General features: G+C 37.4%; 1 protein-coding gene across 1 annotated transcript; it reads left to right on the plus strand.

Moving 5' to 3' along the window:
• Positions 1–21,150: 21,150 nt before the first annotated feature.
• LOC122026599 lies at positions 21,151–21,588 on the plus strand. Its single transcript, XM_042585335.1, has one exon. The coding sequence runs from the start codon at positions 21,151–21,153 to the stop codon at positions 21,586–21,588; it is 438 nt and encodes a 145-aa protein (XP_042441269.1).
• The last annotated feature ends 4,150 nt before the right edge of the window (positions 21,589–25,738 follow it).

Consider the following 25,738-nt stretch of genomic DNA (forward strand, 5'->3'; position numbering starts at 1 on the left):
TAAAGCAAAGTTTCATCTGCTGAGTGTCCTACTGGCATAAGAAGTCAACCAGATCAGAGCTTACGAGTCTGCCAAGGAGCTCTGGGAAAAATTCCTGGAACTTCACCAAGGAACCTCCAATCAGAAGAAGATGACACTATAGCACATCTTCACTCGTTGATCAAGGAGCTCATCACCAGGCTTTCGAATCTCGGAGAAAAGGTAAGCAATCAGGATTCGCTAAGGTACACTCTTAATGCATTCCCTAGAAATACAAAATGGGCATCATTAGTAGATGTCTACTATATCTCTAAGGATTTAGAATCTGTTACCTTAGAAGAGTTATTTTCAACTTTTAAAATCCATGAAACAAGATATGTAGATTCAAAGAATAAGCCAAAGCACAACATTGCCTTTAAGGCAAAAATGGACGAACAAGATTCAGAATCCTCTCTCAACGATGACGAAATGGTAATGATGGTAAGGTGATTTAAAAAATTATTTAAATCTAGAAAAATTAACCATCTGCAGGGTAGAAAGAAAAGAAAAATCAAATGCTACCACTGTAATGAAGAAGGGCACGTTAAAGACAATTTCCCTAAGTTGAAGAACAAGGACATGGGTAAGAACAAGAAGCCTATCCAATCTAACAAGTATAAAATGCTAAAGGCTACATGGGATGAAACGTCATCCGAATCAGAGATTGAAGCTTTCTCTGGACTTACGCTAATAGCAAGCCATCAAGAAAATGAACACGAAGCAAACTTGTCCAAATGAGCATCAAGAGCATCGATGAAGGGGGAGCTACATCACATGAAAGCAGCAGTTCAAGGGGAGCTACAGATGATGGGATCGACAAGGTAAGTCAGGTACGATCTCTACCTCCCGATAAATTATTCGAGTTTGTTAAATTATTGTCAAAGGATTGCTGTAAGCTAGAAAAGGAAAACCATGAGTTAAAATTGATTCTAGCCAAATCTTGTCCATTAAAAGAATTTGATAAAATAAAATTAAAAAGTGATAATTTGCAAAATGAAATAAAGAACTTGAAAAATCATACATGCTCATATAATAAAGATATTAGAAAATTTAATGGTCTAAATTGATACCTTAATTGCCACAAGGGACAAATTAGGAAAATTTCTCAGAAATATATACCTAAAAGATTTTTAATCAACCCAGTAGGAAGGAACCTATATTGAATTCTAAAATCATTCCTGGATTAAAACTTTAAAATTATAACTTTCAGAGAATAGATTAAATGTTTGATTTCCTTAAGAGGCTTTGTTTAGAAAGTAGTTGTTGCTCCAATAACCAAGAAGGCCTAGTGTCTCGCCACATCTTGGAAGCCAATTAATGAAATAAAATGTTTAATTGACTAACTGATAAAACATTTAATTGTAATTAATACTTTAAATAGTTACTCAAATATTTTTTTGACTTAGAATTTTTTTTTCAAAACTTAAAGTTTCTAAAATTATTTATGTTGTAAATTTTTTAAGTGATATCAAAATTATTTTTAAATTTTTTCAAAGTTTTCAAAAATTTGATAAGTTTTTCAAAATAGTTGGAAAATCAGAGTTTTTTTTTAACTAAAAACTTTCTTAAAGTTACCCTTAGATTTTTTTAGATACCCCATTTTTTATGTGATCAAAGGGGTAGAAAGGAAGATTAAGACTATGGAGAGGTAATTTAAACTTTTTTCAATTTTTGCACTTTATATGGGGAGGTAGTTTAAACTTTTTTTAAAAAATTTTCACTTTATTGTAAAATTTATTTTTTTACTTTATGTTGGTTTACCCTAACTTAAATTGGGTTGCTCACATCAAAAAGGAGGAGATTGTTGGTACCCCAAGGTAGTTTTGATGTGATCAAATAAGTTAAGTTAGGTCCTGTAGTGTTTAACCCTGTGTCTAAGTATGCAGGAACTTAGGAGCATAGGAAGTCGAGTGAAAAACGTAGTTAGCGAGAAGGACAGCACGGGAGAGAGCTGACGGGCTCGGTGCGTCTGAGGGACGAGGTGCTGTGGAATAGTACACCGATAAACGAGAAGGGAGTGTGCAGTGTTTCCGAGGGACGAGAAATCAGAGCGGAAGATTGCTCGAGGAGCAAAAGATGCAGCTGTCCGAGGGACGAAAAGTTGTGGAAGAGTACTGATAACCATGATTTTGGCTATATTATCTTGATTCATAATGCAAGTTTTTAATGATTTTCTCATAGATTGAACTCATATCTACATCACATTTCATAATTACATTTATCTTGGACTTAATTGTAAATTAGTTTATTTTCATGGTATTTGATGTTAATATTTGATTATTATTTTGTAGGCATCAAAAGGGTCATGGACCCGATCAGAACAGACCATATTTGGGCTCAAATATAGGGCTAAACGAGACGATCAAGCCTTGAAGTGATTTGGATCGTCCACTTAAGATCGGAGAGATGTGAGCCATCTATCAAGGATCTGGTCCATCCAAGCTAAGAGGAAGTACATCACAGCCATCTATTAAGATCCAGAGCTTTTTATGTCGATTTGAGAAGTTCCAGCCGTTAGATGAGATCTGAATTGTTGTGGACTGACCGATCAGATTTGAGAAGGATATAAAACACGAGAAGCTACAGTGTGTTCGTTGAGCTCGGCGTTTTCACGATTTCAGCACTGTTCCTTCTCCTTCTTCAGCGACGCCGAAGCCTCCCATTCACACTTCCAGATCTAAGAGCTAGCTTTCTTCATCGCCGGCGATCTCTGAGCTTCCAGAGACCGGCATCCGAGGGTATTAGAGTGCGATAGAGGGCGTTCCCCATTCACAATTTCAGATTTTGCAGTTTCATCCATGTACGGAGTTGAGGGTGTTCCCCGATCCGTGAATTCCATCTGCCAACGGTGCTCGAAGGGCGTTCCCAGAAGCTACCGAATACACTCCGACCATCACTCCATCGCGACACTCGAATAGATTGTTCAATCGATCGAGTTAAGCGCTTACCAGGTTTGAATCCTCTGTTCCTCGCGCGTTGCGTTGCGAGGCGAATGCGAGCTTTAAGGGGTGTTCTCCAGAAGCTATGAGCATCGTTTGTGCTAGCTGTGAGCTTGGTTGATTTTCGATGATTTCTCGAAGGGCGTTCCCAAAGGAGACATTGTGTGACGGCAATGGGAAGTAACATGCGGCTTGATCTGTAGTTGTTGAACGTTTACTTTCCCTGTAATTTATATTTGAATTCTCCATTACCTTGCTCAGATCTGATGATCTGATTTCCTATCTATGCAATTTTGATTGATTTCTTAGCTTTTCTTTTAATTTCCTTTAGATTTCTGTAATCAAAACCCCTGTTCAGTTACTTAATATGTTTACAGTTTGTTTCTGATTCCTTAGCTTTGCTATCCGAATTTGTTGAACTCTTGCAATTTAAATCTTGCTTAAGCTCCATAATTAGTTACAAATCTTCTATGTTCTGTTATGAATTTGAAATTCTGTTACTGCTTGTTTATAGGTTAGGTTAATTAGTTGATAATTCCTTACTCTATTTAATCAATCTTTGTGACTGTGATCTTGCTTAAATGTTGAATTCTTAACTTGAGCTTTTGATTGTTACTTTTATTCAACATTATTTGGTTTGAGCATTTGAGTTTAGTTGTTAAATTTGATTATGAATATGAGAGGAATGCTATTTTGGCTTCTACAAGTTTGTTTGGTAATTGAATCTGTTGTTATTGAATTGTGAATGGAGGAATCCGAATTTAGTTGAAACTAACTTGGTGAAAAGGAATTGGATCATGTTTAGAAGAGAATAACCTTTTTCTGGTTCTATTCTTGATTTTATTAGATAAGTTCAATTTGTGATGTGAATCAAGTGGAAATGCCCTACGGACCTTGTTGATGTAAGAATTTAATTTGAATCAATTCTAGAGCATTCACATAGTTACTAGTTATCCTTGGAAAAATATAACTTGGGACTCCTTACTACACGTGTTATCTTAAGTTTAGTTGAGTTCCCAATCTTTATTAATTTGGAGCGCCTAGTGACATGCGAAAAAGGGCGACCGCCAAATTTTGGCGTCGTTGCCGGGGACCATAACTAGTAGTATGTGTGTATTTTAGATTGTGTTTTTTTAAGATTTCTTTGTTAGCATCTATCTTGATTTGATTGCTTATTTCTTTTTGTATTTTCATGTTGGCTTATTCTAAATTGTAAAGTCTTTAATGTTCATTTATTCATGTGTTTGAACCTTTATGCTCTTGAATCTTCTGATTTTAATTTTAGTGTTGTAGAGTAAGAACAGGAGATTTCTTTAGCATGGATCCATATTTTCATAATTTTGGAGGAGAAATGGAGAGTCAATATTTTCAGCCTAAGTATCAATTTTATCCAACCATGGATCAACAAAATATGTGTGAGTCATTTTCAAATGCTTATAATGCTAATTGGGTGGATAATTTATGTTTCAGGTATGAAAATACACAAGGACAATTTATTGAACCATATCCAGCCTACCAGAATTCATATGGGTTTCAAGAGGTTTCAACATCTTTTATGCCACATTCTTCTCAACAGAACAGATCTCAAATTGAAGAGTCAACATGGAAAGTCATGGAGATTATCCAACAAATGAGAGAACATCAAGAGCAGCAATTCTCAAGGATACATAATATACAGAATCAGTTAGATCAAATTGTAGCATCTATCAATTAGTTGCAAACACAAAACTCCAGTGGGAAGATGGAAAGTAGAGATTCTGTCAGGCCTGACCCTACTTCCATTTCTTCACAAGAATTTTCTAGTATTATTTGTGATGATGATGTAGTTGTTCAAATTTCTGATTCTACTAATGTTGTTGCTTTAGATGATGTGAATGATGCAGATACAGATGTAGAAGATGATTTAAGTGTAGAGGATTGCTTACTGAAAGCATTACCTCAAGAATCACCAAGAATAAAGGATGTAAGTGTAGGGATTGTGCTATGGAGGCAAGAACTCAAGAATCACTACATGAAGTCATACATTCACCTGAACCAGAGCTTGAGCCATTACTTGATGAAAAGGAGGTAACAATCATCACTCCAGGTACCTTTCAACTTGACAAGATGAGTATTTCTTGTGATACATCAGAAAATTTCATAAAGCTACTAATTGTTAACTTTATTAAATGTGATTCATTGTTTGATACATTTTCTACTAAGACTAATATTCCCCTATTCTTTTCTCATCCCATATGTGAGTGGGAGAGATTGTCTTTTATTGATGTTGTAGGAGAATATAAGCTTCCGGAGTTGATGTTGAACTGAACCGCCTTCGTCCTCCAGAAAGAATTTTGAACGAAAAAAATGATGAATAAAAAGGATTTGATTGGAACCACAATTACACCACTACCGGCATGGATACTTCTTTTAAATCTTCTTCAACCACAGGGAATTAAAGGGGAGTTGGTTCCAATTTCGACTCTTTTTACATTTTAATTCATGCTTTGTTAATAAATTCTTTTTGTTGCAACTTTCCTTAGTTCCATATTTTACATTTGCATTTTACTTCCACATTTTGCATTTTGTTTAGTATATAGCATGTCATGTAGAATAAAAGTCTCCATGGAATTATTCTAGTAATATTTTTAAGATGGTAAAAAAATTTTAAATTTGACCATCAATTTTAGATCATTAGACATGATTAGATGCTCTACTTACATGATATTAGCTAGTATGGTGGTGGATTTTATTTTGATTGATTAAGCTTGATTGCATGAAAATTACCTAGAGAGGATCACTTTAAACCTATCCTCTATTATATTTTTGTGTGACATGCACTCATAGCAAATTAAACTTTAGAACTTGCTTTGCTACTTTTCAAAATCACAATAGCATATGTATGCATGGAAAGGAAGGATATTTGTCATTCTTGTTCCCTCATAAATTCTCATTTCTTTCTCCACAATTTTCTTAAAACCTTCTCAACAAGCATTCTTATTATTGATCATCTTTGCTTGTCATTCTTCTTTTGGGAGTTTTGGTGGAATTTCTTGATGAGTTGGATTGACTAGATGGACAAAGATTTAAGTGTGGGGAGAATTGTATATGCTCGAGATTCATGAGGTTGTCTACTTCAAATTGTTTGGAAATTCTGAAGTTGTGAACTCAAGTTGATGGATGTATTGTTTGAGATTAAAGGATGCTAAACAGTTTTGGAAGCAGTATTTTCATTGAGCTTTCTAATTTCAGTTTGATTGAGATTGCTGGAGTTTGGAATGTTTGAATAGAATTATACATTTGGATAGGGAATTACTTCCAACTTGGTTGATTTATAAAGTGCTACATCAGTTTTATATATACTCAAGGTGCTGTAATTTCCAGAAATTTACAAAATCAGTTACCAAAATCTGGAATAAGTTCAAAATTTGATATGCTGGATTTATGGGTGTTGCTGCCAATTCTCCAAGTTCTGAAATCTGATATTCATATGAAGATGTTGTGGGTTTGTGATACTTTCTGTCAGATTTGAAGTGACTCCTAAATCTGGACTGTAGCTCAGGAATTGCAGACATAATTCCATCTTAGAGATTTTCCTAGATTCAGTAAGAAGGGGTTCTTTGGGTTTTAAATTTCTGAAACTTAAAACTGATATTTTAGGAACTGGAATTGCAGCAGCTTGCCAAGAATCCAAATTATTGAGAAAAGATAAAGAGAATGGTGAATAATGAACTTCTACGAATTCATTGAAGCCAAATTCTTAAGATGAGATCTGTGATGACACATTTAAACTTGATACTCTCTTTATTTGCCACATTAACAGAGAAATAGAAATTGTTTTGTGCCTATGTTCATTGTTGACTTCGATCAGAAACAAAATGAAATTAATTTCAAGTTTGTTCAGTGTCAAATAAGATTCTTAGATTAGCTTAATTCTGCATGACTTAAGTTGGAAGTTTCAAGGATTCTAATTTCTAAAACTGAAGAGATTGAATTCATATTGGGAAATTAAGAATTTAGTTCAATTGCTAGAATCTTGTGCAATCTGCAGGACCAAATTCTGGAACTTAAGCTGGAATTGCCTCGACTTTTGAATCATGAACTTAAGTCCAAGAATCTATGAAATACAGGAAACAAAGAAAAGGAAGAATTCAATACTGATTCTTAATCTAGCAAGTAGGAGTTGTTTGTGATGTGTAAAGGTTTGAATTCTGAGATCAGAAACAAGGTTTGAATTCTGTGATCAAGCTGCTGTAAGTGAACGAAAATGTGGAGCTAAGTCTTAAAACAAAAATGCATAAGTGAAGTTTGAAAATGGATTTTGAATGTTGAAATTGTGTACACTGATTTGTGCCAATTGTGTGCCAATTTTTTTAAAAAAATTCTCAAATCATTGAGAAATTCAAGTTAATGTATTGTATGCTCAATGACAAATGGTGTGCCATTCTTTCCAAGCTTTCACTGAATTGAAAATATGGATTGTCAAGAGATATGAAAATTAAAAAAAACAAGACTTGGAAATGCAGAATTTAAGATCTTCAAGTTTCAAAATTGCTACTTTAATTGAGAACCTGAATTTGGAACTTGCTAGATTTTTTAGGAATTAAATGTTCAAAATGTTTGATGCCAAGCCTTTGATGTTTTGTACCAATGACAGCCATGAGTACCTTGACAATGGAATGATTTCTGTAACTAAAGTGCTAGAAATTAGAAGTTGCTAAGTTGAGTCCTTAATGGTTAAAAGTTGAAATTGCTGAATTGATGTTAATGTTTTCTATTGTTGTTCAGGAGATCTGAGCTGTGAGTTAGCTGAAATTTGACTCTCCATTCTTATGTAAGGTCATGGAAGTATAGTTGACATTAGTGAGCTATCTTGGAACACAAACAGAAGCAGAAATGGATAGGAATGAGCAAAGTACAGAAATTCAGGAAATGCAGAATTCTGCAGATGAATGTATCATTTCTGTGACAAATTGGTCAATGAATTGTAACAAGCTAGAATTGCTAAAACCTGCAAAGTTTTTGGGCATGCATTGATAAGGATTTTAAGAAGCAAGATGAAGAAATATTGAGATTTTTTGTGGTTAAACAATGCATAGTTGATACAAAGGCAAGATGTTGTATAAGAATCCAGATCTGCATTTAGTTGTGCTACAGGGTTTTAGACTCGTTCCATTCAATGAAAATGTGATTGAGCCTTACTTTAGATCAAATATCAATTGAACTAATTTCCAAGGTTTACTTGTTGAAGAATTTGGCTGAAATATCATGGTCAAAAGTTTTGAAAAATCAAAGGATAGATTCATGTTATCACTTTACAGAAACTAAAAAGTTATCAGAGATGGGCTGTTGTTGACCAAGGATGAATGGGATTAAGAGCATTCAATGAACCCATTCAATGTATGGGTAATTCAAGGTCTGAATTCTAATTCTGAAGCTGAATCCGCGGAACACATTCTTATCTGTCAAACTAAACCTTGACAGTTGGAAGAGTTATTGAAAAGATGAAAAAGTGATTGCTTTAGATCAAATGAAAATGAGGAACATGTTTGTTGATTGTAGCTGAATTCCAGAATACAGAATTTACTCTTGTTGAATCTGATGCTGGATATGTTTGACTGGATCCAATGCGTTGTGTTGAAATTGGTGTGGCTGCTAGAATACATTGTTGTGGCCAGGGAATTTTCTAATTTCTGAAATCTATTGGATTATTTTTGCTTGTCCTGTTAGTGCAGTTTTATCAGAAACGTTTGCATCAAACAGTTCATCCCTTTATGCTACCTAACCACTAAAATCTTGAACTTTTCTGCTGTAATTGTTAGAAACCTGTAATTGAGAAAACCACAGAAACAGAGAGAAAGGTATCAGGAACCTGTAGAAATGGAATTTGCAAGGGATGTATCAATTTCATCAAGACTGAGCTAAGTTGTTGATTTTGGTTTTTGATCACTTAACACCTTGGAAGGAGAAGTTAATCTTCTAGTATCCTGTGTTGAACATCCATTGAATCAAAATTCTGAAACTGAAATGTAGAAAGAAAGTTACAAACTGAAGCTGAAATCTTAAAATACGGAATTCAGTAAATATCTTTTACTTTAGAATTTGAGTTCAAAGTAGGGAAGAAGGTTTCTGTTGGATAGGAAATCAAAGTCTAAATTTTAATACAGAAAGATATAGGGAAAATTCTGCAGAATGTAGTTTTATCTCTTATCCATTTAATGCTTGGTTTTCTTGCAATTTTTCTTCAAAATTTGTAATTTACTGAAGTGCTGAAAAAATTAGAATTCAGAGCTTAGTTTCAATTCTGAAATTTCTTTTTAGCAGGATTTATGAATCTGGTTTGAAGACATGAATTGTAGAAATTAATTCCATCTTAGAGACTCTTAGCTGATGCTTTTGGGTATGGTTTTAGCTGAATGCTGCATCAGTTTAGTAGGATAATTTGAGAGCATTTCTAAGTCCTAGAGTGGCTGCTAGGTTTGGATGATGCTACTGAAAAAATGTCTACAGCTATCTCATGAACTAAAAAATTTGTAGAAAAGTTGGAAAGTCTCCCAAAAGCAGATGGAATGATACAAGATCTTGTTGCTGTAAAGGTTTCAAAGAAACAAGAAGTTTCAGGGATATCTGATAGCTGAAGAAGTTGCTTAATTTTAATCCTTTAGGAATTTCTTTAAGTTGTTGATTTCAGATGTTGCTAGAAACAATTGCCACAGCAGGTTGTAATTCAAGGATTGCTGATTGGTATAGTTATTAAACATTGTTTTGGTTCTTTACTTATGCAATATGAATGAAATCATTAAAGATGTTCAAATAACAAATGCCAACTACAAAGAATTCAATCAGACTTATACATTACTGTAGAGGAAGAAATGAGAATCAGTGATACTCTAGTGCAGGAATTGAGAAGTTTTATCAAGCACTTTGATCGCTAGAAGAGTATCAAGTTTTTGGATACATGATGGATACATTGTCCGAGGCAGACAAAAGTTTAAGTGTGGGGGAGGAAGTTCTTCTTCATAAGGTGATAAGGTGATTTGAAATTGTTTTAGCTTCCAAATTCTAAAAAAAAACAGTGAAGTAAAAAAAATGGCAAAGCTAAAAGAGTATCAAGTGGGAGATAATGTATCAAGAATGGTGGATTGCCATCAAATTGAAAGAGAGGTTAGCTTGAGCTTTTGAATTGGTAACGACAAATGGTATTCATCTCTTTTCACATCAAATTGGTCAACTCATCAAGTATATTCCTCCAATACTCTCATCTTCTCACTTTTTTCATTTAATTCTTTTCTTTTGCTTATTACATTCATTACACTTGTTCCTTTGCTTCCATTTCAATTCTTGAGGATAAAATCCTTTTAATTCATGTATTTATGTTTTATAGTGATGGAAAATTAGAAAATAAGCAAGCTTATGGTAGTAAAATGTTGTGAGTGACATTGAGAGAGCTCCACTTATATGCATGTTTGAGTATGAGAGATAGAATAGGTAAATACCTTGTGAGATTACAACTTGCTTAATTTTTCAATTGGATTGAAACTACCATATCTACCGATTATTATTTGTATTGTATTCATGATTGTTAGTGATCTTGTAGATGACCTTAGTTAATTACCTTTTACCATCTTCTAGGTATTGCTAGGGAATTTGTGTGGAGATGATTTTTAGGTTTTCTTTACTTGAACGGGATGTCCAAGACTAAGTGTGGGGGATTTGATAACCATGATTTTGGCTATATTATCTTGATTCATAATGTAAGTTTTTAATGATTTTCTCATAGATTGAACTCATATCTACATCACATTTCATAATTACATTTATCTTGGACTTAATTGTAAATTAGTTTATTTTTATGGTATTTGATGCTAATATTTGATTATTATTTTGTAGACATCAAAAGGGTCATGGACCTGATCAGATCAGATCACATTTGGGCTTAAATATAGGGCTAAACGAAACGATCAAGCCTTGGAACGATTTGGACCATCCATTAAAGATTGGAGAGATCTAAGCCATCTATCAATGATCTGGTCCATCCAAGCTAAAAGGAAGTACATCACAGCCATCTATCAAGATCCAGAACTTTTGATGCCGATCTGAGAAGTTCCAGCCATTAGATGAGATCTAAATTGTTGTGGACCATCCGATCAGATCTGAGAAGGATATAAAATGCGAGAAGCTATAGTGTGTTCGTCGAGCTCGACATTTTCACGATTTCAGCACTGTTCCTTCTCCTTCTTCAGCGACACCGAAGCTTCCCGTTCACACTTCCAGATCTAAGAGCTAGCTTTCTTCATCGCCGGCGATCTCTGAGCTTTCGGCAACCGGCGTCCGAGGGTATTGGAGTGCGATAGAGGGCGTTCCCCATTCGTGATTTCGGATTCTGCAGTTTCATCCACGCACGGAGTTGAGGGCGTTCCCCTATCTGTGAATTCCATCAGCCAACAGTGTTCAAAGGGCGTTCCCAGAAGCTACCGAATACACTCCGACCATCACTCCATCGCGACACTCGGATCGATTGTTCAATCGATCGAGTTAAGCGCTTACCAGGTTTGAATCCTCTGTTCCTCGCGCATTGCGTTGCCAGGCGAATGCGAGCTTTAAGGGGCGTTCTCCAGAGACTACGAGCATTATTTGTGCTAGCTATGAGCTTGGCTGATTTTCGATGATTTCCCGAAGGGCGTTCCCAGAGGAGACATTGTGTGACGGCAGTGGTAAGTAGCATGCGGCTTGATCTATAGTTGTTGAACGTTTACTTTTTCTGCAATTTATATTTGAATTCTCCATTACCTTGCTCAGATATGATGATCTGATTTCCTATCTTTGCAATTTTGATTGATTTTTTAGCTTTGCTTTTAATTTCCTTTAGATTTCTGTAATCAAAACCCTTGTTCAATTACTTAATGGTTTACAGATTTTTTCTGATTCCTTAGCTTTGCTATCCGAATTTGTTGAACTCTTGCAATTTAAATCTTGCTTAAGCTCCATAATTAGTTGCAAATCTTCTATGTTCTGTTATGAATTTGAAATTCTGTTACTGCTTGTTTGTAGGTTAGGTTAATTAGTTGGTAATTTCTTGCTCTATTTAATCAATCTTTGTGACTGTGATCTTGCTTAAATGTTGAATTCTTAACTTGAGCTTTTGATTGTTACTTCTATTCAACATTATTTGGTTTGAGCATTTGAGTTTAGTTGTTAAATTTGATTATGAATGTGAGTGGAATGCTATTTTGGCTTCTACAAGTTTGTTTGGTAATTGAATCTGTTGTTATTGAATTGTTAATGGAGGAATCCGAATTTAGTTGAAACTAACTTAGTGAGGAGGAATTGGATCATGTTTAGAAGAGAATAACCCTTTTCTGGTTCTATTCTTGATTTTATTAGATAAGTTCAATTTGTGATGTGAATCAAGTGGAAATTGCCTATGGACCTTGTTGATGTAAGAATTTAATTTGAATCAATTCTAGAGCATTCACACAGTTACTAGTTATCCTTTGAAAAATATGACTTGGGACTCCTTACTACCCGTGTTATCTTAAGTTTAGTTGAGTTCCCAATCTTTATTAATTTGGAGCGCCTAGTGACATGCGAAAAAGGGCAACCACCAAATACACTGGCAGACGAGAAGGAAGCAAGCAGCGATTCCGAGGGATGAGAAGCCTGAGCGGAAGTTTGTTCGAGAAGGTCAGAAGTTGGGTCGGGTGAGCCCTATTCCGGATGGCCGAAATCACCCAAGCGAGCGGAGCCGGAGCGGAAGACCCTGATCGATACGAGCAGAACTGGAGCAGGAGACCAGAACCACCTCCCCGGTTATAACCAAGTAAATCCATTGAGTCTCGACTTTCTAATTCATTATTTCTTTCTATATTTATGTAAGTGTTTTAATTAAGTTATAAGTCTAAGAAAAGTATTTTTATTTTGTTTTTGTACTGGGGCTATTCCCCCCCCCCCCCCCCCCTAACCGGCCGCCAAGGATCCTAACAGATATTGCCCATGTGTTTTTAATATGAGACTATATTTGCAACCTTGCAACCCCAGCAACTACTACCTTCTTGTAAAAATAATGTAAGCCAAATATAAAATATATTGACAAAAAATAAGAGATGAAGTGTGTCGTCACTTCTTGGTGTAGCTGGCTTACACGTGAAGTTGAGGCACAGAACAACAGAAGTACGAGTGGAATAAGACAAAGGATTGCACAGAAAAGTTGTTCCATCATATCAAGTCTCAAGTCTTTTTATAATCTTCATTTAGTCGACCGAAAAGACGTTCGATCGATTAGTCCTTTCGCTCGACCAATCTCCCTATCAGTCGATTGATCCACTAACTTTCCATCTTCATCGAGATCGGATCACAACCTCATTAATAGCATTTATTATTTGGTTGGCCGATCCTTGGGTTCGGTCGACCGATCAGCCAAATTTCCATCTTCACAGAGATTCGATCTTCTTTATTATTAATGCCTTTAATTATTCAGTCGACTAATCCTTGGGTTCAGTCGACCGATGTACCTGAATTCCAAGTTTAGCGAGATTCAATCTTTCATGTTGTTTACCAAAATGGGTTCGATCAATAGTTCCTTGTGTTCGATCGATTGATCTACCTTGAATACCAAATATGCTCTTGTCTATCTAAACTCTAAGCCATATTAACTTAGTTCGGTCGACTAAACCTCTTATTTGGTCAACAGATCCTTTAGAATATGTAAAACAGAGTTAGATTCACAGTATATAAAAGATATCCTTGCAACATAAAGTTAGCACATAGATATGATGCATGAGTAATAATAAAAAGTAAAATCTATCTTTATCTCAGATTGGAAACCTCCCAGTTTCTTCAGTTGGATTAGCGACCTAGGGTTTGTCTCTTATCGGGACACGACCTCCCCGTCGCTCCTCTCTAGTTTGTTTACCTCAACCTACCTGCCAAACATTGGGTCCTCCAGACCTATTTGGACTTTGGCTTAGCATCAGATTGACTCACTAGGATATTAGGTCCTCTAGACCTATCGACTCTAATTGTCAGGTGTCAGGTCCTCGATCCACCTGGACTTTCTTGCCTAGCCATAACTAGGGTGTTTCCGGTTGAGTAAACATCCTGCACACTTAGTCAATTTATCAGATCACAACAAGATAACTTGAACCTTTGACAACATCAAAACTCAGGTTTGATTCTGATGTACCCTACACCAACACTAGAAGCATGATATTCTTATTCATTTAACTGTCTAGAAACAGTTGCACCTATTGTCTTAGCATGAAACTTAAAAATAGAAAGCATCTCTAGATATGTTGGTTGAGTATCATCAGAATTTTGAGGACACTTACGATGTCTGATTTTTTCATTATCAGCAAAATAATAAGAGCAGAAGGAAGTTGCTTCTTCAACCAAATATGCATTACATATTAATCCCTCAACTCTTGCTTTGTTATGAACATTATTCTTTAATTTACTCAGAAATCTTTCAAATAGGTACATCCATCTGTATTGCACGAGACCACCTAATTGTGCCTCATATGGTAAATGAATAGGTAGATGTTCCATAGAATAAAAAAAAATTAGGTGGGAATATTCTTTCAAGCTTACAGAGTATCATTGGAATATCTGTCTGAAACCGAAGCATATCTGGTGTCATAATAACCATTGAAATCAAATCTCTAAAAAAGAGACTCAATTCTGTAAGTGCTTGCCAAACATTGTTAGGAAGTAGGTCATAGAATGCTAATGGAATTTCTTTTTGCATGAACACTTGACAATCATACCCTTCATTCCAAACATTTTTAATCTATTTGTATCAACACAACGAGACATATTAGAGGTATATACATAAGGAAATTTGATTACTTTCAACCAAGTACATAATGTTGACTTACCTTCTTTGTCTAATGTATAACATGCTTTTAGATATTTACTAGTTATTTCATTCTAATGCAACTCAGGTCTGTTTACTAATTGTCTTAACTTCTTGCATGATTTTATTGTATCTTTAGTTTTCCCATGAACATTCATCACAGTATTAAAGATGTTATCGAAGAAATTTTTCTCAGCATGCACCATATTTAAATTATGTCAAATGAATAAATACTTCCAATATGGCAGCTCCCAAAATATGCTTCTTTTCCTCCAACCACACTTGTTCACTCTAACAATATACTTATTTATATCATCAGAATCATCCTAATATACTGATAGAAATCCATAACTGTCAATTTCATCAAGAACTTCTTCACCTAACTTTGATACTAGAGGAAGTTTCCTAACTACTTCATTCCTTTTGAAATTTTTCTTATTTCTTCTGAAAGGGTAATCAACTAGTAAAATTTGTTGATGATTATCAAACTAGGATATCTTTCCACTGCAAGGCACTGAAAATGCATTAGACTCACTCATACAATATGGACATACTAACTTGCTAGCCGTGCTCTATCTTGACAACATTAAGTATGTTGAAAAATCACTAATCGTCCATAGCAAAGCAGCATGCATTGTAAAGTTTGATTTACTTGCAATGTCAAAAGTCTCAGACCCTACATTCCATAAATAGTTTAGCTCAACAATCAAAGGTTGTAAAAAAAATATCTATTTACTCTTTTAGATTTTGAGGACCTAGAATAAGCATGGTAAAAAACATAAATTCGTCTTTCATGCACATGCATAGAGGTAAGTTATATAGTGTTAATATAATTGATCAAGATGAATATTATTGTCCATAACTTACAGCGGAAAGTCCAAGTCTTACATTATGTGGTTCCATTACAAAGAAGGAAAATAAAGTATAAAGATGTTTCTAAGTAGGTGAGTCACAAGGATGACACATTATATCTCCTTCGTGTACATGGTTTTGTTGTCACCTCATGTGGTTTGCTGTTGTGGCAGATGCATATAAGTATTAGAGCATAGCAATTAACAGGAACTAATACATGACTTTCAAAGAAATATTTTTCTTCTTTTTCACAGACATGCAACTACTCTGCTTATAACGAGGGTGATTACACATTTTGAATTCCATCAGTTCGCTATCTTCATTCAAAAGATCATGCAATTATTGATACAATAATGAATCTTCTCTACAAGTAAATCCAGATCTCTAATCAATTATTTTGTATTGTAGAAGCTATCAGTCATACAGTTATCAGTAGGGAGCAACTTTGACATCAATTGCCACATTTCATCATAACATCATTCAGAGAAATGATGTTCTATATTCATGTTTAGTAATCTTGCAGTAGCTAATAGTTGAGAATGGTCAAAAAGAATGTCTTTCCACAATTATCTCTCACTAGCCTTCAACATGTCATACATTTTCTAAACTTCGGGCATATGTATTTCCTCAACATTCGATTGATCGTATGTATTCATTGCGTCATAAACCATTGATTGCATTGCATTTACATGCCTTGATGATTCCTCTAAAGCAGTCGGGCAAGATGATGAAGCAATGGAAGGTCTAATTTGTTCAAATATATATCTCCATGACAATACCAGTTGTAATAATTTGGAATAAACTCATACCTAGATATATAGGTTTTCACTATATCCTCATCATAGAAAGCTGTATTTCTACATCTGCGTTGATTACATGGGTACTTTAACTAGGCACCATTCAAATATTTTTAATGAGACTTAACAAAGTTCACAAACTCTTCAACCCCAATAAAAAATTCTTGACTGAAAAATCCATTATCTAACAATTTGTACATCCAAGTTTTGGTCATATATATTGTATCATTATAGGAATAAAATTTCCAACATGGTTAATCATGTCGAGCTAGGCATAATTATATTTTCGAACTATACAAGCAATTTCAATATGGACAAATATTATTAATAGTCTAAATTTGATAAATCAACATGGTTAATCATGTGTCGACCATACTTGATCAGTGTCAGACACGGCAAAGAAATGCCGATGGCGACCGATCAATGCCGACCCCACTCGATTAGTGTCGCCCCTGCCAATCAATCCAGGGCCATGCCCAATCAGTGACAGACCAGGTCATGCAGTACTAGGCCAAGCCTATCAATGATGGCCCTTCTCTAGTGGCCATAGTCGAGCAATGGCGGACGCAGCCCTGTTATGGCGGCCACGGCCAAGCTGAGCAGTGGCGGTCGCGGTCGCGGCCGCGGCCGAACTGAGCATTGGCAGCCGCAGCCGAGCCTAGCAGTGGAGGTCGTGGTCAGCCGCGGTCCTGCAGTGGTGACCGCGGCCTTGCAGTGGCTATCACGACCCTACAATGGAGGTCGCAGCCTTGCTCTAGCGGTCGCGGTTGAGCAGTGGTGGTCGCGGCCCTGCTCTGCTGGCCACCACCTAGCAGTGGTGGCCATGGCCCAGCTCCGGCTATCGCAGGTGAGCAGTGGCGGCCTCGGCTAGTAGGGAAGAAATCGGAAAGGAAAAAAAATAAGGAGAAGAGGATTACCTTTCTCGCTGAAGGAGGAGAAGCTGGAGGAGGAGCCAAACACCGAAGTATGAGAAGTTGGAGGGGACGATCGCCGGAGCAATAAAAGCCAAAGGAGGAGAAAAAGTTGCATAGGGAAGAAAGACTCGGGCGCACGAGCCCTAATATCCCAAAAATATCAACAGAATGTATTCCGTCACTAATTGTGACACAAGTCCTTAGGGTTTTAAGTCAGTAATGTGAAAGAAATAGCGATGGATAATTTAATATCTATCTCTAATAGTGATGAATAATTTAATTAAACATCGACATTAGCGATTAATTATTAAATTATCCGTCTCTAATAGTGATGGATTATTAAATTATCCGTGGCTATTAGTAACATCGCCTATCTGCGATAAAATCGAAGGCAAAAATTTGGGTTTAGCGTCTCGACCGCTAAATTTACGTGGATTAGCAACGGATAATTTAATGTCGTCGCTAATTGTGACAACCATTAATATTTTCGTTGCTAACTGACGATGAAAATTTAATGATTATCGCCAATTCTATCGCTATTTACTGCTCTCTCTTGTTTTTTTTTTAGTGTAATGTTTTATTCATCAAACTTGATGGAATATTAATAGTGCTGATTGATATGGCGAATAGTCAAGCAAGGCTATCTCAACTATTTTGGAGGCCTAAGCCGGAAAAAAAATTAAAGCTTTAATAATTTAAAAAAAATAAATATTAAAAATATTATTAAAGAAATTTAATTTTATTAGTAAAATTTAAAAGGACGGTTTTATACTTGCCAATGATTATTTATACAATGGGAATATCTCACTTTTTTATTAGTAAAATTTATAAAAAATAAAAATATTTTATGTTAATTAATCTGACAATGATTAATAAATTATTACAGTACTATTAATATACATTTTAATTGTTATTTTTTAAAAAAATATTATCAATTAATTTTAACTTGGATGAAGGTAAGTCTTGACGCAACGGTAAAATTTATTATTGTGTAACCTAAATGTAATATATTCGAGTAATAGTCTAGTAGATATAGATACTACGTACAATAGACCCTTTTTTAGGATCCCACATTGGCAGGACCTTTGTGAACTAAGATATCTTTTATCAATTTTAACTTGGATTAATCATCAATTAAATTTATTTATCAAAAATATTTAGTTAGTAAATATCGACAACAAATCATTAAAAAAAAAATGTGCATAATAACTCGTCGAAGAGCAAGGCCACAATAATAATGGTAAAAAAATTGATAATAAAGGAACAGAGAGAAAGAAAAAATATAATTTAAAGAGAAATAATAGTACAACGTTAAATATACTTTTGAAAGACTTCCAAAAGTATTTTATAAAAAAAAATATTAATTAAGTATAACATTTTCACATTTTCAATTTATTAACGAGACTTAATTTTAATTATTAAATTAAATTTTTATCAGTAAAAAATTAAAAATTATGAGTCAAATTTTAATAAAAAATAAAAATAAATTACCAATCAAATCTAACTTTAATATTAAAAAATTAAAATTATCAATCAAATCTAATACGATTAAAAAAAAATAAAAACGATCAAGTTTAAATTTAATCTATAAAAAATAAAAAATTATTGGTTAAATCTAAAAAATTAAAAATTATTGACTAAATATAATTTAGCTAGTTAAAAAATTAAAATTATTGATGAAAATCAATCTTGATTAAAATTTATTTTAGTTGTAATTTTAAATATTTAATATCCAAATTAATATATATATATATATATATATAATTTGATGGACCATAATATAATAAAGGTCATTCTATGTGCCTTGAAATATTAATAGTGTTGATTGATATGATGAATAGACAAGTCACGCAGAGTTGGACAGTCAGTCAACACGGAGCTCAGGTATAGTCAAATCGACTTGGGTCAGATCTGACCGAGTTCAAGTTGAGGTTGACTAAATTATGAGTTGATTAAACAAAACTCCAACCAGACCCGTCTCGCAAGAAGAGATCAAGTCAATTTGAGTAGTATGTCCACATAAGGATTTGACTTGCCAATTATTAAAGTATCACTTTTGACGGTTAAAAACACTGATTATCAAAGAAGGTGTCTCTAGGTAATTTAAAAATGGAAGAGAGGTATGCTTTGGAGCCAAACGTCATTCTTTTATTTTCTATTTAAAGGTAATATGTTACAACATTCAACAAAGCAACCAATCAGATAACTCTCTACTCTTTACTCTCTTTTTACTCCATTAGATTGTGCCATCTTTTCTCAAATGTCTGATTGAACGTCGGAGTGGTCTAGTCGATCTCCGACTGAGTTGTCCACCTAATATTTGTCTTAAATCTTTTCAGACCTTGGTTGGAGGGACTTCCCTGCTACTAGGCGTTGTGAGCGGCGACTTGAAGGTAATCGGTCTGTCAAAGTCTGACTTGCAGAGAATCAGTTTGTTAAAGCTCGGCTAGAATGCAATTGGTCTGTTAAAGACTAACCCAGCATAAGATATATTAGGCGAAGGAAGCTGGCTTGACATGTATCTGGCCGACCAAAATTGATCAGTCGGGGTCACTTTGACCGAGTTGTCTCATCTTTGGATCTCGGATCGAATTGCTAATATTTATGAAAAGTTTGAAGTTTAAATTTGATAAAAGTTTATTTATATTTATGTAATATTATAAAATTCATAAATAAATAAATTTGAAGACTTATTAATACTTATAAATAAAATTATTAATTGATTTATTTTGTATTTTATTTAGGTGACTATTGTGTATTTTAATTAAATTATGTAGATAAAATATCACTAACTACACTTAATAAAAACCCTTCAATTCAACACGAGTTTTATAAGATTTTTAATAAACAACTTTAAATCAGCTAAAACACAACATCTCACGTCATTTACACCCGTGTCAAGCGTCCTTCCCATTCCCTCGTAATCACATATTAAATACTTATTTAATCTCCACATGTCCAGAACCCGCCAGTGTGGACGCCCAATCAAAAGGATTCCATCCTACCAAATCAGCAATTAAGAAAGCTAATTAATGTCCTAACTGCTAATAATGCCCCTAAATTATCATTAGAATCCAGCAGCCGGTGCGATTCTGATTCCGTAACAACCCAAAAGTCCATGGATCCTCCTCCTTCGCATATGGTTTGTCGGTGCCTGATTCCTACGGCCCCATTAAACTAATTACGCTCGCCAGCCACCAATCAATCATCCAACTCCTGCTCTGCTGGCGTCATCTGTGATTCAAGGCCGGGAAGTGCTCCTTCGGTCGCCGGCTCTAGAGCGGGCGAGCCGGCGCGGCCCACGTGTCGCGAGGTCGCCGTTGCCCAAAAGAGAGCGTCGGCGATCGCGTCCGTTATTAAAAGGCTGCACGCCATTAATTGAAGAACGGCGGAGGGTGTTTCTGTTTTGTTCACTTCGTAGGCGACGACGCATCGAGTGCGGCAGCTCCAGCTGGTGATGAGCAGCACAATCACTGATGCCAAATTTTGTTTGCTTCTTAATTTGGTCGATGCATTAATCTTACCAACGCTAGGTATCGCTCGCCGGTGGAGTCGCTGGAATTACTGAATCCTTTTCGACCGCCGTTTTTACACATAGATTTGACGTCGATCGCCGTGCATGATCAGAATCTTGTGTGTGGGGATCGGCGTGACAGATTGCTGGTGTTTTCTAGGGCGGCCGAATGGGCCTGGGCCCCGGTTTCACAGTGGACGAGAGTGAGACGTGGGACTTTGTTTGCGCTATAAATACTAGTGGTTCGCTGCCGCGGAGCCCGTGGCCGACAGGCCGAGGGTGATATATGGCGAAGGCGCGAAGGCACGCCGAAGACCGCCTGCTCGGCACCGCGCACGGCCGGGCGGCCGGCTCTGATCTCCCGGACCTCTCCGAGGATGATGTCTTCTCGGCCTTAGAATCCGGATGGAGCCTAACTGACCCCGGCCGGAGTCGTTGCGAAGGGGAGGGCGAGGACAGGGGGGCGTCACTCCCGCCGGTGGCGTCCGCGGTGATGTCGGCGCCAGTGGAGGTGCCGGCGTGGACGAGACTTCACCGGGTGGAGGACGAGGAGGAAGCAGAGTTTGGCGGGTGGATGCCGCCGCACGAGTACCTGGCGAGGGCGAAGGGGAGGAGCGGCGGGACGACGAGGTCGGTGCTGGAAGGGGCGGGGCGGACGCTGAAGGGCAGGGACATGAGCCGGGTTCGCGACGCGGTCTGGAATCGGACCGGCTTCTACGGTTGAAACCCAACCCAAGCCGGAAACATTAGGAATCAATTAAAGTAATTGATGCCGGTTTATTTGTTTAAAGATTTGTTAGTGAATTATTTGGGTTTTGTCGGAAATTTAGATCGTTCTTGCTGATGAATTCAATAATCAACTGAAAAATATTTCCAGCCCAATCAGAAATAATACCTAGTGTTCGTTGGAACAAACGGATAAAAATAAAGTAGATGAATAAACAAATGAATTTATATCAGCCTTAGATCTTAGTTCCTCAAGGCCAAGATTAAGTATTGCAATTAACTCAAATTGATTTAAATATACTATAAAATTTAACTTATTAGAAATATATTAAACTATATGTTCTCTTAGTGATTTGGTTAGTAAATTTATCAACTAATTATTAAAAGATAAGGTCTTTGGATTCTATTTTCTCTTTGATGATATGACAACTAATTTGTATATATTATCACCCCTATTGAAATATAGGGTTTGGTGCTATATGTAAAGTGTTTGGGGTTATATATATCAGTCACTTGGCTGTCACAACAAATTGGTGGTGGAGAAGTATATGTTTGTTTAATCATTCAATATTTTAGTCAAATAAGCTGGCACGTTGTTAGAGTCATAACTTTATATTTTCCCTTGTACTTGATTTTGTGCTACTGTTTGTTTTTTTCCTCTTCTAAGAAATAAAGTTATTTTCTAAGAGAATAATATAGGTAGATGTAAATCATCTATAGGAGAGTTTTGTGATTTTTTTTCCCAACCTCAATGGGCGACTCCTTCTAGCATGGTACTAACTTAACACCTGGATTTTAGAAGTATCTACGTATTTCATCTCTAGCATGCCAATTTTCTCAAGTAAATCAAGTAAATACTTATCATGATATATATTGATACGATGATAAAGAGGGGTCTGTTTGATATGGGTCAACTATCGAGATGAAGATCAAAATCAAGATGGTTAATGTCAGGATATCAAAAGGCTCGCCTACAGTGTCCGAGAGGAGGTTAACTATAACGGCTGGTCGGGGAAATCAATGTCCAATTGGCAAGAGACTACAATAGTTGGACGGGTTGATCAGTGTCCGAGCGGGTCAATTCCAGCTCGGGCTAATACGGTAAGGAAGTTAGACACTCAGTGTGGAGCGGTAGGACGCTGAGGAAATCGAAGAGTTTATCCAAGTGAGATGAATACACTACTATGCCCAGTCACCGCAAGGAAGAACAGCTGAGGCTGACAGAGCGAAGGAGTCCTGGCCGAGCGGCTACCCTGCTCTGTCAAGCAGTAGAACCATTGTTATATCTCTCGATATTCTTTTGGGAGATAGTGTCGCTGATACAAGGCATGGTCAACAGACGGATCGTATGGCGGAAGCTTATACTGTCTTGTCAAGGATATGCATACCTTGTTAAGGTATGGTGTCAGAGGTAGTTTCCTGAGAGGTCCTTTCGTGGGACACATTGAAGAACATGTTCATTCCTCGAGGAGCGTGTACATCACCCACCAGGGCTCTATATAAAGGAGGGTCCAAGTACTGGCGGAGGTACACATTATTACTATTTGTGCTTGCGTTACTATTGCTTTACTTTCCTCTACAGTTCCGGTGACTGACTTGAGCATCGGAGGGCCAACGCCGGAGACCCCTTCCCTAGCTCGGCACTGACATTGCCTATTTTGTAGAGCGGGACACGGTCTACAGCCAGTCAGTGTAGTAGCTACATCCCCAGCTTTCCACTCCATTTTTGGACATGATCATTTTGACGTCGTCTGTGGGAACATAGCCTACATCCAAAATGAGAAGATGGAGGACGTTGGACTACTCATCACGGTGACGCTGACAAAGGAGGATCTCGATATGGTTATACAAACCCAAGCGGCAAGGATAGTGGAGCAACAACAACAAGCACTGGCTGAGCGCCAAGTGCATGAGCCCGCGACATCAGCGGCAGGGCATCAAGTAGAATATGGAGACCGAGCGGAGCGTGCATCCGCTCAGGGACAGAACAAGAAGTCGACCAGCACTTATAGGGAGGCACCCAATGCACCAATCCCTTTTCATCAAGCGTTGTTCCGGACTCCATTAGAGGAATAGGGTCGAGCGAACAAGGATCGGAGGTCTTTCTCGGATGACGTAATCGTTTGGGATGCATGAAAAGGGAAGGCACTAAGGGACAATGATTTGCCTGAGCAGATCAATCAACAATTTTCATAGGAGATCCTGGATGACCCTTTGCCTAGACACTACACTCCGCTGGTGATCGGAGAATACAAGGGAACTACCGATCCAGATGACCACTTGTCCAAGTTTGACAATGCGGCCACACTTCATCAGTACACCGATGGGGTGAAGTATCAGGTCTTCCTCACTACCCTCTCTGGATCAACATAGTGTTGGTTCAAGAGATTGCCGAACAGATCCATTGTCAGCTTCAAAAACTTTCGAGCGGCATTCCTATACCACTTCGCAGTAGTCGACGCCACCAGAAGACAAACGTCAATATGTTCTCCTTGAAGCAAGGGCCTAGGGAGGCACTGAGGGCCTACATCCAGTGCTTCAACCAGGTGGCCATGGATATTTCCTCAATCTCTGTAGACGTATTAGTGAATGCCTTCGCCTAAGGTCTCACCAAAGAGGAGTTCTTCCGATCACTCATCCGGAAGCCACCGAGGGACTTCGATCATCTGTTCAAGAGGGTCACGGTGTACATAAACGTGGAAGAAGCCTAAGCAGCCAGAAGAAAGGAGGCACAAGCCGAGCCCCAGCAGCGCCCGAGCGGCGACCATCGAGTAGCCATCAACCACCAAAGGAACCCTGATCGGGAGGAGCCCAGCAATACCAGGAGCCAAGGGCACATGCCGTGCAGCATGTAGTAGTCGGTCACCCAAAGGATACAAAAGGAAAAGCATGGAGGCCATTATTCTTCTCCTTCCATCAATCGGCGACACACAACATGCGCGACTGCTATGATCTGACTCTAATTGCAAGCCGTCTTGCCCCTGGAGGATATCATCGTCGGTCACTATCACCTGATCGACATCATAGACTCGGTCAACTAGCTGAAAGGAGGATGAGAGAGGTGCATCCGAGCGGCGCCATCATTAGCCCTAGCGAAGGAACAACATGAGTCTCGCCCGAGCTTCTGCTGAGTAGAATGGACACCCTCAGCTTGAGAGGAAGAAAATAGGAGCAACATCGCTTGGGGAGAAATTGAAATGATTGCTAGTGGGCTGACCGACAATGATTCCAATCGAGCGAGGAAATTGCAAGCTCGACGATTGGAGATCCACGTTGTGGGGTGTAGCAAGGAGAAAGTCAAAGGACCTGAAATAAGCTTCGACCCTCGAGACTTAGAGGGAGTCGAGATCCCTCACGACAGCGCCCTGATCATCCGAGCGATAATCGCTAATTATACTATTCACTAAACCTTTGTTGATACAGGGAGCTCGGAGAATATTATATTTAAGAAGACGTTCGACCAGCTGCAAATCGATTGGAGCAAGTTGCAACTAATGACGACCTCATTCTATGGATTCACAAGCAATGAAGTGTTGTCGATCGGCCAGGAACGGCTGGCCATTTCGCTCGGAGAGGAGCCGCTGAAGAGGACCAGGACCACAAACTTCATCATGGTGGGTGTACCGTTTGCTTACAATGTCATACTGGGTCGATCGACCCTTAATGATTTTCGAGTGGTAGTTTCAACATTCTACTAGAAGATTAAGTTTCCAGTGGACAATGAGGCGGACAAAGTCAAAGGTGACTAATTGGCCGCTCGGCGATGCTACGTCGAGATGATCAACTCCGAAGCAAGAGTTGCTAGAAAGAACTAGCACTTGGAGGTGAACGCTATTATGGAAGAGCCCCCCCCCCCCCCCCCCACTGGTCTACGAGGAGAAAGAAGTCTAGATCAACCCAAGCTGGTCGGAGGCAAGGCGTGTGAATAAATTCAAATGTATTTGTATAAGTGTATATCTTGTGGAAGCAGGAAGAGAATGAATAAAAATCCCAAGTATTCTAGATTCTTGTGTTGATCGGGCAACTTAAAAGTCGAGCGGCGACTATAAACCCTTGCCTACGTAAACCAACCATCGAGTGGTAACGTTAAACCCTTGTCTTCACCAATCGTCGAGTAGCGATATTAAACCCTAATCTTCGCCAACCGT

The sequence above is a fragment of the Zingiber officinale genome, chromosome 10A, assembly GCF_018446385.1.
Source record: "Zingiber officinale cultivar Zhangliang chromosome 10A, Zo_v1.1, whole genome shotgun sequence".
In the NCBI taxonomy this organism is placed as follows: domain Eukaryota; kingdom Viridiplantae; phylum Streptophyta; class Magnoliopsida; order Zingiberales; family Zingiberaceae; genus Zingiber; species Zingiber officinale.